The sequence below is a fragment of the Toxorhynchites rutilus genome, chromosome 3 (assembly GCF_029784135.1).
Source record: "Toxorhynchites rutilus septentrionalis strain SRP chromosome 3, ASM2978413v1, whole genome shotgun sequence".
In the NCBI taxonomy this organism is placed as follows: Eukaryota; Metazoa; Arthropoda; class Insecta; order Diptera; family Culicidae; genus Toxorhynchites; species Toxorhynchites rutilus.
The window spans coordinates 156,046,465-156,060,757 of NC_073746.1; the positions used below are offsets into that span (position 1 = coordinate 156,046,465).

The 14,293-nt window shown below is 38.2% G+C and overlaps 1 protein-coding gene across 1 annotated transcript in view; it reads left to right on the top strand.

Annotated features, from left to right (window-relative positions):
- The first annotated feature begins 373 nt into the window (after window positions 1-373).
- The window catches only part of LOC129776315 (transmembrane protease serine 9-like), a 34,602-nt gene continuing 20,682 nt past the window's right edge, over window positions 374-14,293 (top strand). Inside the window, exon 1 of the mRNA XM_055781892.1 lies at window positions 374-828. Coding sequence (XP_055637867.1) covers window positions 729-828 — 100 coding nt within the window. The 5' untranslated portion in view covers window positions 374-728. The remainder of the gene's footprint in view (window positions 829-14,293) is intronic.

Genomic DNA, 14,293 nt, shown 5'->3' on the forward strand with positions numbered 1-14,293 from the left:
TTCATATTTAAATACTTGGTAAATTGTAAAAAACAGAAATCGCAACTAAACTCTAATAAAAATAATGCAAGTAGTACTTCATTGGCGCCAGAAGAAGAAATAGTAAAAAACGAAAGAAAATCATATTTTAAAACGAAAAACAACAGAGAAATGTTGAAATGAAAAGACACTTCTCTTCATGTTCCACCCTAGCGGCAACGGTTACCAGTGGTAAATACGCATAAACAGAAGAACGGGAACAGTGGTGCGTATATCCCAAAGAAGTAGCCGCAATGGGCAACTCTCGCTAAGGAGGTGTGCGCGTCGGCGATCCAGGTGGAGACGTCCTGCGAATGTATATAAATACATCATCAATAACCAATTCAAATTACAGTTCATTTTCAAACGGTTTCGAGTCAATCTCACGGACGGTCGTTCTTGGTGAAACTATATAGCAAGGCAGGAAAGCTGGCATGACTAGTACTTAAGTATCTCTCCTGCGGGACGTTGAACACGCTGACGGACTGACCAAACTCAGTTAGCAAGTGGCAGTGGCTGAAAGAAGACGAGTAAGCTTCGGTGGTGAATAGAAAACGAGCCAACGGCTCGAACAAGTGAAATTTCCGACCATTCCAGAAAATGTATTTTATGCAAAACGTATAATAAAACATAAAATAGCAGACCAATTATTCATGGTGGATTACACAGAAATACTCGGTGAATCAGAAGACAAATAAAAAGTGTGAAACATGAAAACAATCGCAGCTTTAATGGTTGCGGTAGCGCTTCTTGGATTACACGCGGCAGCTGACACAGATGAAGACCTCGACGACACCGTGATTGTTGAAGGTGGGTACTCTCAAAAATGCTTTTGGTGGCATTTCGGCTGATGATGATCAATTTATGTCTAATTTATGCAAAGTGAACAGCGAGGTGTCAAATCGAAAATTAATGGTTCGTTCGCAATAATTTATTATCGAAGAGAACAAAAGATCAGATCACATGAATAGTGTCATAAAATTGCCGGCGAATTTTTGTTTGGGATTCCTCCCAAACAAAAATTCACCGGTAAAATTGGTTGAAAATAGAATTAAACTGTTAAAATTTAATTCAATTTGCCAACGCGACTTTTTGGTTCAAGTGTGTTTCTGCGTTTCTGAAGAAGGTTCTGTGATAATTTGGAATATCTCTCGAATTTCTCTAGAGTACTTAAAACAACGGATTTTCAAAAAATACATCAACTTATTAAATAGTTTTGATACATTCACAAGATACTTCTAAACATTCTTAGACTCATATTGTCATATTAAATAATGTTTTGCCAATATTGCTCGACTTGAATTTTTAAAATTTTCAAATTTTGTATGAAGATTAAAAAATAGCATCCAGCTGTTGACTAATGATTTATGGCCATGCATTTTTAAATTTCGATGCACCAGTGTCGACGTTTATATTTTTAAGCGGTTAGCATTCTAAAGCTCGTATTGGACGCATATTTTTTAGCTCACCCGGGCCGGTTCTATTGACCTTTAAGTGCTTGTTGAAGAACAATCCAATCTCGATCATCCACTTTCGAAGCAGTTAGTGACATAATTCTAGAGAACTAAATTTGAATCAGTACAATATTAACACAAGTTATTATCAAATGCGGAGCTGCTATTAGATAATGTTCGAATCGCTTCAAGAATTATCATCAACTGTACACGGTTTTTTTAGTTTTCTGCAAAATAGAACAAAATATATCATGTAGATTGGATTTTGAATAGGATTTTTTCTCTTTCAATTCATTTCCTTTATACTCCACCCAAAATGTCATATGAATCAAATTCGACTTTTCATTAGATATAAGACCCATTCCAGTTAACTAAACTCACTAAAAACACATTTCTTCACGTTTTCATGTGTAAGTCACACGATATCCAAAAAGTAAACGTTGTCACAGTAAAAATGAAAGAATTTTCTACAAGAATCATCATAGTTAAATTCGCTCGTTACTTGTCAAATACTTTTGTGACGCGACAACATCGGACTTTTTGCGTTTTCCGACTCTTGAACATTGTTGTTGTATTTTCAGCTTCATTTCGAGACATACTAAGAACTTTGCTCTATGATTTGTTAACAAAAAATTGCCATGCTTTTCATGACGTGACAACACTCTCGCATAACCGGATTGTAATGCCATAAAATCAAAAAAATATATTTGAACTTTAAATATAGAATATACATAGAATTCGGCTTATATATAGAGCTACTTCTTAGTGAGGGGTAAATGTGAGTATACTATTTCCAATAGAATGCAAACAGCCCTGAACTACACACTCAAATGGTGCAACTTGGAAGGACTTAGTGTTAATCCTTCAAAAACAGTCATAATTCCATTTACCAGAAAAAGAATATATAAGATTCAACCTCTTAGATTGGGCGGTGTACAATTGGAGCTTTCAAAACGAACCAAATATTTAGGTGATATTTAGGCTTGACCAAAAACTAAATTGGAACGACCAACTGGAGTATGCAATATCTAAAGCCCAGACTGCTCTCTGGAGTTGTAGTAGTATATCCGGGAAAAAGTGGGGACTTTAACCGAGAATGATTCACTGGATTTACTCGGCAATTGTGATACCCAGACTAACATATGCTTCGCTAGTGTGGTGGCCTAAAACTACAGAAAAATCAGCTCAGAAAAAGCTCGATAAACTACAACGTCTGGCATGCTTATCAATAACTGGAGCAATGCCTAGCGCACCTTCCAAATCCCTAGATGCTCTTTTATACCTTCTACCCTTGCACCAATATGTGCAACTTGAAGCGGAAAAAGGTTCTCTTAGGCTGAAACGTATAAAACATTTTCTAGAAGGAGATCTCACAGGACATTTACAAATCCTGAAAGATTTTCAACTGAACACTATAGTAAGCATGAATGAAGACTGGATGGAAACAAAGACTAACTTCAGTGTTCCCTTCAAAGTGATTGAATTAAATCGCAACGAATGGGAAGAAGGTGGTCCCAAAACTCGTCCAGGATCACTCTTGTTTTACACCGATGGATCTAAAATTGATAAATCTACGGGAGCTGGTATTACTGGACCAGGAATCGACATGACAATTCCAATGAGACAGCGGCCTACAGTTTTTCGAGCAGAAATACAAGCTATTCCAACATGTACAAATATTTGTTTGACGAATGGGAAGAAGGTGGTCACAAAACTCGTCCAGGATCACTCTTGTTTTACACCGATGGATCTAAAATTGATAAATCTACGGGAGCTGGTATTACTGGACCAGGAATCGACATGTCAATTCCAATGAGACAGCGGCCTACAGTTTTTCAAGCAGAAATACAAGCTATTTTAACATGTACAAATATTTGTTTGACTAGAAAATACAGGTATGCCAATATCTGTATCTTCTCAGATAGCCAAGCAGCTCTTAATGCAGTAAAAGCATACACATGTCAGTCAAAGCTAGTTTGGGAATGTATTCTATCCTTAAAACAACTAGCTGCTACTAACGAAGTTAATCTATACTGGGTGCCTGGTCACTGCGGTATAGAAGGTAATGAAAGAGTCGATCTCTTAGCAAGATTAGGATCTTCAACTAAATTCGTCGGACCTGAGCCATTTTGTGGATTATCTACATCATGCATGAAATCGGAGCTCAAAACCTGGGAAATATCAATGATTGAAGCCATCTGGATGGCTCTATCAACACCAAGACAATCCAAATTATTCTTACACCGTGTAACAGAATAACACGCAACCTACTCAGCTTGAATAAGGCAGATTTGAGTACATTAACCGGTCTATTGACCGGACACTGTCCGAGCAGGTATCACCTTAAAAAAATCGGAAAACTGGCAGATGATAACTGTCGTTTCTGCAATTTCGAAGCTGAGACTTCCGAACATTTACTGTGTCAATGCAATACACTAATTCAGCGAAGACTGCGAACTTGTGTGTGTGCTGACGACACTGTAATATTCATTGTGGCAGATGCTTTGGAAGATTGTTATATAAAAAAGAACCACGAACTGCAATATCTAGATGACTGGTTGAAATGGAAGAAGCTAAAAAATTTATACAACTAAGTACATGATTGTATCGACACGTGTTATAGAAAGTAACAACTTTAATATAACGATTGATGGACAATCAGTGGAGAAGGCGTCATCAATAAAATAACTTGGTGTTATTTTAGATGAAGCACTGCACTTTAACGAACACATAAATTTCACAATAAAGAAAGCAGCTCAAAAATAAGCAGTGATTTGTAGAATAAATCGATAAAATCGAATAAAGCATTGATTGCTCCACATTTTGATTATTGTGCATCCATTCTGTTCCTTGCAAACAAGAGACAAATGCAACGAATGCAAATGCTACAAAACATAGCCATGCGCTTGATATTAAAATGTGATCGGCGAACTCCACGGAGATTTATGTTAGAATGCCTAAAATGGATGTCAGTCGGTCAGAGAATAAAATATTGCACGCTTACGTTCATATTTAAAATGACGAATGGAATGACACCGAATTATTTACAGAATTCTATAACATATGGAAGAGATATACACCAATACAATAACTAGGCAAGCAAGTGACCTCAGAACTATGAACTTCCGGATGTCTTGCACCCAAAATTCAATTTTTATGAAGGGTACAGATTGTATAATACACTGCCCCGTGAAGCAAAAATAGCAACAAACCTCAGAATATTCCGAAATATTTCTAAGGAGTTTTTAAAGAATGATTTGGAATTCTGACCTGTTCGATAGTCAGTGTTATTGTTTAAATTGATGACGATGTAATTGTAGTGATGACGGATAGACTCTTTCTTTTGTATTTGTTTGTGCATGTGTTTTTTGTTTTTTTTGTCTGACTAAAATAATGATGGTATTTAGTTCACTTTTACATTTTTAGTTATTAGTTTATTCGAAAATATTGTGAAGTCTACAACAGTTTGAGCATCAAGCGCGTTGGCAGGCATAGAAAATTGAGATTGAACAAATGCAAAAGAAAATTAATTTCCAAGTGTAATGAACTTCATTTAGAAGGGTCCAATGTGGAAATTGGAATAAAGCTGGGGATAGCCAAACCTGAATACTCGTAAACTCTTCTGTTCAGTACAAGATTACAATAAGATTTTTCAAGATTGTGACAGATCTGATTGCAGATTCCGATGAACACGTTTGTACCTAAGCATGTAGAACCTGAAGTGTCAGTAAAACTCATTTGAAGGGTCTAATGAAGAAAATGGAATGATGCTGGGGATAGCCCAACCGGAATACTCGTTAAGTAGATGGTTAGAACAAGATTTTTCTGGGTTGTGGCAGATCTAATTGCGAGTTCCAATATACATGTTTGTACCCCGATTATGAAGAGTCTGAAGTGTTGGCTAGAATGAGGCTTGGGTTTGCTCAGCTGTCTGGGCTTGATAATGATCGCATTAGTAGACCGTTATCGGGAATCTAGTAAAGCGGGAAGACTCTTGTAAATTCACGGCTGATAAGGACATAGGAATTGGGTTCAATTCCCGATCGGTCAAGGATTTTTTCGGATTGGAAATTTTCTTGATATGTCATGGGTGAAATGCGCTTATACAATGCCTCAATATGTTCATTTGGTAAAATTTATATGCCTGTGACAAAACCAATCCGCTCTTTTATTTTTTTATAGTTACATAGTTACAAACTAGTCTAGCGAGGGGGTTCAAAAAAGTTGTGCCATGCCTTCCAGCCTGCCTGGTTTTCGGAAAAAAAGACGGGTGGGTAATGTCGGGAACATAACCGGAGTGACGTAGGACTATACAAAGGGAACAGCTTTTGCTAAATATATATTTTAAATATATTGTTTTATTTTCTTCTCCTACGTGAATACCAACCTATCTACCTGAAAAATGGTTTAGTTTACTGTTTACTCTTTATGAACATGTTGGGGGTTCTGAAAAGAACCTTTGGTGTTGTGTTTTTGCCTTTTTTTTACAAACTTGATTCTTGATTTTTTTCTGAAGGCTTTGTACTAATTAAATGTTCAACGCCGGGCATCTTTCGGCGTATGCACATATCGCACAATCAAAATGATGGCTGTGATAGGGAATGCATAGGTGGTCATCAACTCATTCACTATCATATATTTCACTATTGAGCACATTACCGTACCTTGAACTGTGGTTTCGGAGTGGTAAAAATGAAAAAGAACTGAGGTTTTGGAGACGAACTCTACGATCTGTCGAGAAATAAACGCGCTATAAGCGTTCTGAAAAACCAACAGTAAATACAGGGACGGATGACCTTCGGATTAAAATCCTTTTAAATAAGAACAGAGCAGCAGGAAATGCATAGCTCATCATGTTGCTCCTTAGTTACTTTGTTTCTATACAATGCAGATGTAACGTCAGTCAATTTTCAACATCAGTTATCAACCAAAGAAAGCAGTTCTTGCTACCAAGAAAATTCGTTAATGCCATCCTGCATATAATGTGTTGTAATTTTAAGCCACTTTTAATTCGGAAACCATGCATGGGTTTGTGAAAACTGAATGATCAACTTAAAAGACCCCAACCACCAATAAGTTCAAGAACAAGCATAAACAAAATAAATCAGTTTATATTATATGTTATATTATGTCACTTTAGAATGCATTGATATTGTTAAAAACTTTTAATAACTCTTCTTTGAAAGGTTTAATGGCCCTGAAAAGCGCCGTGTTTTTTTTTTAAATTATCTTTAATCTAAAGAGTTTATTATTTTGTTATCTCTCGATATCCCCATCTTGTTCGGCTAAACCTTCCTGTTTAATGATTGCGTTTGCCACTCGCCACAGCTTTCACAGTTGGAAAATTTCTTCCCATCCATCATGTGACATGTTGTACAGTAAATTATATTTAATGCGAAGTGCCGAAGCACCGCATTGGAGGTGATTTTAACCTGTAATTGAACATTTGCGATGACAGTGGTACAGTGTCGACTTTCAATGTGGGATCATAATTTGGACCCCGAACTCTATGTTTACGAAAATGTCCAACTAAATATGTCGCATTACAGGTCCGTCCAATTAGCTAAATGTCGAGCTAAATGTAAATTACTGTACTTTCAATCTAGAAGCAATTTAAGAATTGGTGAAAATTGAATAATCGGGAAAGTCCCCAACCATCAATAAGCTCAGAACAGCTGCCAAACTCTCATACTCATCATATCCTGGCAAACAAATTATGAAAAAATCAATTTGTGTTTTATTATTATTTGGGATATTGTTTTAGAAAGCATTGAACTGTATTTCGTAAACTCTTTTTTGGAAGGTTTAATGGCCCTGAAAAGCGCCGTGTTTTATGGAATGGTTCCAATTTAGAAAACTTAGTACTCGTGGTTTTGAAAAAAAACCATTTCGATCGCCCTCGATGCCGCCTTGTTCTGGATTTGCCACCAAAGCAGTTTGTATAAAGAATAAACTTTTTTCTTCTGCTACCTGCTGCCGTTTTGCGATTGCGTTTGCCACTCGCCACTCGCTGCAACTGCCTGTTGTTGTCTTGAAGTCCACCGAACCGAATGTGGTCTGTTCTGAATGCGGGTTTTCTTATCGTCGCGAACAGCTTTGCCAGCTAACTCGATCACTTCGGCGGCCGAAACTAAAGGGTGTGTCACATCAAATTGCATCACGGAAAAAACGCTGTAGAAATTTAATTTTTAGGAATTATATCTTCAGCTTTCGCTTATAATCAGATAAGAGTGTATAGATCACGTTGGCCATGCTTCACTGTCAATTTTTTGTAAATTTGGAAAAATGTCGTCGAACGAAAAAGAGCGTCGTGAATTAATCCTGTGCACTCATTTCGAGAATCCGGAGTTGTCACATCGGGACATCGGTAAGATGCTGGGAAGCGTCCAATCCACGGTCAGCAGAGTACTAAAACGATACTTCGAGAACCTAACCATCGACCGGAAGGTGAAGAACGGCAAAAATGGATGCTCCGTCAGTGAAAAAGATCACAAGCGCGTAGTTAAGCAGTTTAGACGTGATCCGAGAAGTTCGGTCCGGGATGTCGCCAATAAGCTGAATTTGTAAAGTTCATTCGTCCAGAGGACCAAACAGCGGGAGCGTCTGCGTACATACAAGGTTCAGAAGGCTCCTAACCGCGACAAAAGGCAAAACATGGTGGGGAAGACGCGAGCCCGTAAGCTGTACACCGAAATGCTGACGAAGCCGCATTGCCTGTTAATGGACGACGAAACCTACGTCAAAGCGGACTTTCGTCAGCTGCCAGGCCTGTTGTTCTTCTCCGCAGAGGACAAATTCAGCGTTCCGGAGGAGATTCGCAAGCAAAAACTATCCAAGTTTGCCAAAAAGTACATGGTGTGGCAAGCGATCTGATCTTGCGGAAAGCGGAGCGCCCCCTTCGTGATGACCGGCACGGTAAACGGGCAGGTTTACCTTAAGGAGTGCCTACAGAAGCGCTTACTACCACTATTGAAGCAGCACGAGGGCCCGACCATCTTCTGGCCGGATCTCGCTTCGTGCCACTATTCAAAGGACGTGTTGGAGTGGTACGAAGCCAACGGGGTCACCTTCGTGCCAAAGGAAATGAACCCGCCCAACGCGCCGGAGCTTCGCCCAATAGAGAAATATTGGGCGATTATGAAGCAGGCCCTCCGGAAGAACCCAAAAGTTGTCAAATCGGAGGCGGACTTCAAGAGAAAATGGATTTCTGTTCAAAAAAAACTACAACCTGACGTTGTACAGAACCTTATGGACGGGGTAAAGAGGAAGGTGCGAGCATACGGGCTTGGGCTCGAAGTATGAATAAAAAGAAAATGTCAAAAGTTGTTCAATAGTTTTTATTTTACTGTCTAAAATTTTCAAAAGGATCGGTCTACTGGGCGAATTTCTACCCCGTTTTTTTCCGTGATGCAATTTGATGTGACACACCCTTTATATAACGCCGACTAGGTGGACTGGTGCACTGGTACTAACGCGCTCGGCCTAGCTACCCTTGCGGAGCATTTGGTTCATTTTCTTCCTTTTCCTTTCCAATCGTGCTTCATTGTATTTCGCTGCTGCTCTGGTTGCCCGTTTTGGTCGGTACGTTTTGAGGAGCACAAAATGGACCAATCAAAAATGGGCACATAGTGCATTTGGACCATGCTTGATATTTCACAATTATTCAATTATTTATCTCAAGAAAAATGAAATGTTATTCGTTATGATAGATGTGTAGATATATTTCCTATCAATTGATGCAAAAACCTTTGCGATCTATTGAGAAATGCTCGAGTTATAAGCGTTCCAAATCTGGCATTTTTTCCTACTTGTTCAGTGCCTAGATTTTCATTTCACCCCCTATATCTTCCGGTTAGACGTAGTCCTACGTCAAAAAAATCGAAAACACACTTCTCAGCATTGATTTTGTGTCCACGGAGCAGCACGCGTCAGCTTATATTACAGGGTCTTTCAGATTAAACGCTCACGCAACAAATTTTAATAACATCTACAAAAGTGAACCGATTTTTATTTTAAAAAAACGAAAATAAAGCTTATTTCAGGAAATTTTCGATGTGACCACCCCTTTTTTCGATAACGCGTTTTGAACGGTGAACAAAATTCTTCATGCACAACTCTAACATTACTATATCGATGCTGATGAAAATCCGAGTTATTTCTTCTTTAAGTTCCCCCAAATTTTGTGGCTTATTAACATAGCAACGGTTCATCACGTACCCCCAGAGAATAAGAGGACCATAAGAGGACAAAGTTTCATCAAGGCTTCGGTTGCTCGAGTAATACGATTTCACTAAAAATCCACGTTCTTGTAAATTGTACATCTTGATACTAAAAACCATCCGATCAGACTGAACGAGTAGCCGAATATTATCGTCACGAAGTGGGGAATGCATTGTTACCCTCGACGGAGCGAAAAAAAAAATTGTATAAGGAGTTATTCGATTTTTTTTTGCGTGAGCGTTTAATCTGAAAGACCCTGTATCCCCAAAGAGTTTTCCAGAAAAGGTGAAATTTGCTTTTCGAATTGGATATCCTGCTGAAGTAATGAGGTATGGTTTGGTGGTGTCTATTGGTTTGAAAATACCTGTGTTTATTGATGCTGACTATGGTGGCGGCGAAAATAGTCGTGTCAAATTTCAAAAACTACTATACAATACTAGCGGTATTGTATATACTTTACAACCTATTCTCATGCTTACCAATTCTAAATCCTCATCAGTTATTTTGGAACTTGTTTCGGGATTCGCGACAAGCCTACGGGCGAATTTACCATCATTGCTGTTATTAGAATCTCCAGGCTTAGGTTTTTCAATGATGAGACCTATTCTAGTTTTGAAGATATCCTAAATGTGAAAAATCCATTGCTGGGCTGAAAAACCGATTTGTTCTTACCTGATTTTTTTGTGGCATGGCTCATGCCCATATTTTCGCCAGCGCTTGAATCCCAGCCGATATGAAATATGAATCATGCATTCAAAACAAAGTATCCAACCATGTTATTCGCCGATATTGTAACATTACAAGCATAGCAACGTTACGCAGAAGTTGTATTTGTTAGGGAATTGATGCATTTCCCATCAATCTTTGAGAGGAATAATGAGAATGAAACAATGGCTTTACTGCCTTTCGTCATTATTTTATTATCTCCAAGTGCTTTGACTCTTTAATTTCATTTTCTTTTTTATAACTTTTCAATGATAAATGTCGTGATGTTTACCCCAAATTTATTTTTTATCCTCTACAGATTACTGTGATACGAAGATGTTCATCAATGGATTGTTATGGTTTTGATTCAATTAAATCCTTGATAAAATTTCAATATAAAAAAAATATTAAAAATTATTGCTATCGCTTCTATCACTAAAACGACAATTCGCGCAGTTTTGCGCTACAGCGGACAGCGTTCATTTGAAAGCTTGTGTTTTTACCTAAATTTTGTATGTAGTCACAACCGTAGCAAACTACAGCAACGAAACTTTTATGCTGGGTTTCTACAGAAAAATCACTCTTTTTCATGAATTTGTTTTGTCGGGCCGAATATGATTAAGTTTTACAATACCTAATGAAAAAGATTTATTTTGTATAGTTTTTCAAACAACTTTTCCTTTGACACTAAAAAATACAAGCTATCTTGAAGCTGCAGAGCGTTTCAAAGTAACTGTCCACTGGTCTCGAAGCTGCAGGCAATGACGCAGTGGCAGCGGCTGAATATGATGGTCAAGTCGATTTTCCCGGTGAATCGTGACGTGGCGATGGTGATGAATGACAAGACCTATCTCACCCTGGATGGCAACGACTGGCAGGGCACTTCCGTATTTTATTTCCCCCACGAAGGAAGTGAGCTTCGAAGTAAAGTTAATTTCACACACCGTTCATCAAGAAATACCATATGGGCGAAGACGCGGTGTTCTGGCGTCGGCCAACTACTCGAAGCGATCGTTAGAGGAGATGGAGCGGCTGAATATCGATGTGTACCCAAGTCGACGAACCCGCTCAACGTCGCCCAGCTGCGTCCCATCGAGCATTTTCGGGGCAAACCTGAAGCGTAAGATCTACTCCAACAGTTTTTTCGCGAAAACTGAGAAGGAATTGATAAATAAAACGAAGAAAGAACTCAAAAACATACCTACACTCATGTGTTCGACCGCCATGGCGAATGTTCCGGTTAATTGTCGGAAGACCACTCGCAATGGCGTAGATTTTTTTGCAAGTAAGCTAATAATTACCTTCCATGGGAAATTTATCAAACTCAATTATCTATCTTAGTATTTTTTATCACCATCCGAAAAAAGTCCATTTTTTTAATGCAAAGATTACTACTGTCATCCCGAAAAAAGTTTTGTCAAAAATCGACTTTCTGAGATTTTTTTTCGGAATACAAGATAGAACTAATGTTTGAAGGTGCTAATGAAAATGGCCATTTCGATTTTTCATACGGGACATGCTATCAACTTTCGTCAAGTCGAGGTTGAGTTTAAGATGACGGACGGCCTAAGTCCCAGATAGTCGATTTCTGACAAAAAAAAATTGGAATAACAGCAGATCTCGAACGTTTCATTTCATGCAGACAATTGGCATCAAAACTCCGATTTCATTTACTCTTTCGAGGATCAAAAACTCAAAACTTTGAGCGCTTTGAGGCAACCCTAAATCATGCCGGATTGCACTGAAATTTTGGAGTACATCTGGGGGATTGTGTTATGGGCGGTCAACCAATCCAAAGTGGCCTTGCGTGATGGCACGAAGCTAGGTCTGGCCAGAACACAATATATTCATCCTTATGGTGCTTTTTCGCAGAAGCAACCATTTTTGGCAAAAAGTTCTTCGTGTAGCCACCTCCGATTTCGGATGCTGTCCAAGCATCTCTCTCCAGCTCTACTTATGAATCAGCCATTATGCATCTATTATAATGAACACAACTACAGTAGAAACCCGATTATCCGCTAGCGGATGATTCGCGATTCAGTTGTGAGTTACAAAGTGTTAACAATGGAGGTCAACAATGAAAAAAATCGGTACATTTTACATTTTTTTTTATAAATTCTAAAATGCAATCCAGGCCGCTGAAATTATGAATGGTGTTTATGGTTTCGATACTGCAACAGTAAAATACATACAACTTAATTTATTTTTCAAAATTTGTTATTTTTTTCAATTTAATTTTTTTGATTTATTTTTGAAATTTTGTATTTAATTTTTATTTTAGTGCAATACACTAAATTAAGATCTCTGCTGTCAACAAACGGATCGTTTGAAGCAAGCGATTGACCAGAAACGTTCAGAATTGACCAACAGAGAAGGTGTTGTGTTCCATCAGGATAACGCAAGGCCACACAATTCCGAGAGCTTGATTGGGATGTTTTAATGCATCCCCCATGTAGTCCGGACCTAGCACTAAAAGATTGCCACCTTTTTCTCGCTTTGTAAAATTCCCGGAGTCGTAAGAAATAGGGATTAAGAGAAGATTGTAAAAATCTATTGCTGGAATTTTTTGCTGGAGTAATTAAGGACCAAGACCTCTATGATAACGACATTATGAAGCTACCTTTAGAATGGCAACTAATTTGACAACAAAACGGGGCATATTTGACCCAAATCGGACAATCCGAAGCATTTAAAAAATAGTTTTGAATTTCACCCAAAAATAATGTATTATTTTTCCCCCAACCTAATATATGGTGCTTCCCGGAGTTTGTTGGTGAGTGATAGGCAAATGTTCTTTTGGCTTTCACATTATCGAACCACTGGTGTACACGACCTTATAGATGGATAGTTGAATGATTTATGTACTGATAAAGCATAGCTTTCATTCTGAAATATTTTTGTTTCGTGTTTGCACATCATTTTTAGTTCTTTATTACGTTATCCGCGATTTTCGTTATGCGCGGTGACTTTGCCAGACTATTTCACGAATATCACGAATAATCGGGGTTCGGTGTATAGCACGCCGTGAATGTATTCTGAATGTCAAACTCGAAAATACGCGTGTACCAGTGCTATTCGAAAGAAATTTCCTCGATGAAAAATCCCCAGACCTGAATGAGAACCGGACCCACAACTCCCGGCCACAGAAGCCAGTGTGCACCTGTTCACCCGATCCAGCCCGCTTGCCGCAATTTGACTTCACTGAATCGAAGAGAGAGGACATGAGGACGATTGGCAAAAGTGAACAAATACAGTAACAATCTCATCTGATACAATTTGTTATTAAGTTTTTTTAAAAATTATTAAAAATTAATAACAAAAACAACCGGAGACGGAATCGTATTTTCACTGTTCTTTGGTTCCTTCGTTGTGTGATCGATCCATCCAATGATGGGTTCATTGACAATACTGCAAAAATATCGCTTTTGTAGCACCGAAATGCGGGCAATTAAAACTCGCAGAGTAATGTGACTAACTTTTTCGTGTCGTTTGTTTTACGTCGATTCGATCTCTGTTGGAAGTAACACTCTCTGTGGTTGTCCTCTCGTACCTGACATGAATCGGAAAGTTGACTATCGAAAGCGATGGCTGATTGTCGTAGTCGTTTTGGAGTGGGAAATGTACTTTTGTGATTTTTTCATGTCTTAGGCACAGCGGAAATTACTCCTAACTACTAAATGTGTGCGTTGATGAGTATCGGGATAGTGATGTCAAAATTCTCGCAGTTCATGAAGTTATATAACATTGAGCTTTTCTTTTTTTTTGTTTATCCTTGCAAGAATGTTTAGAACGTTCCAAAAGTTGTATAAATCAATACAGATATAAAGATCATAATTCGTGTATATTTTGTAGTAATATTAAATTATTGGATTACAAAAATGTTAAATCATGAGCTG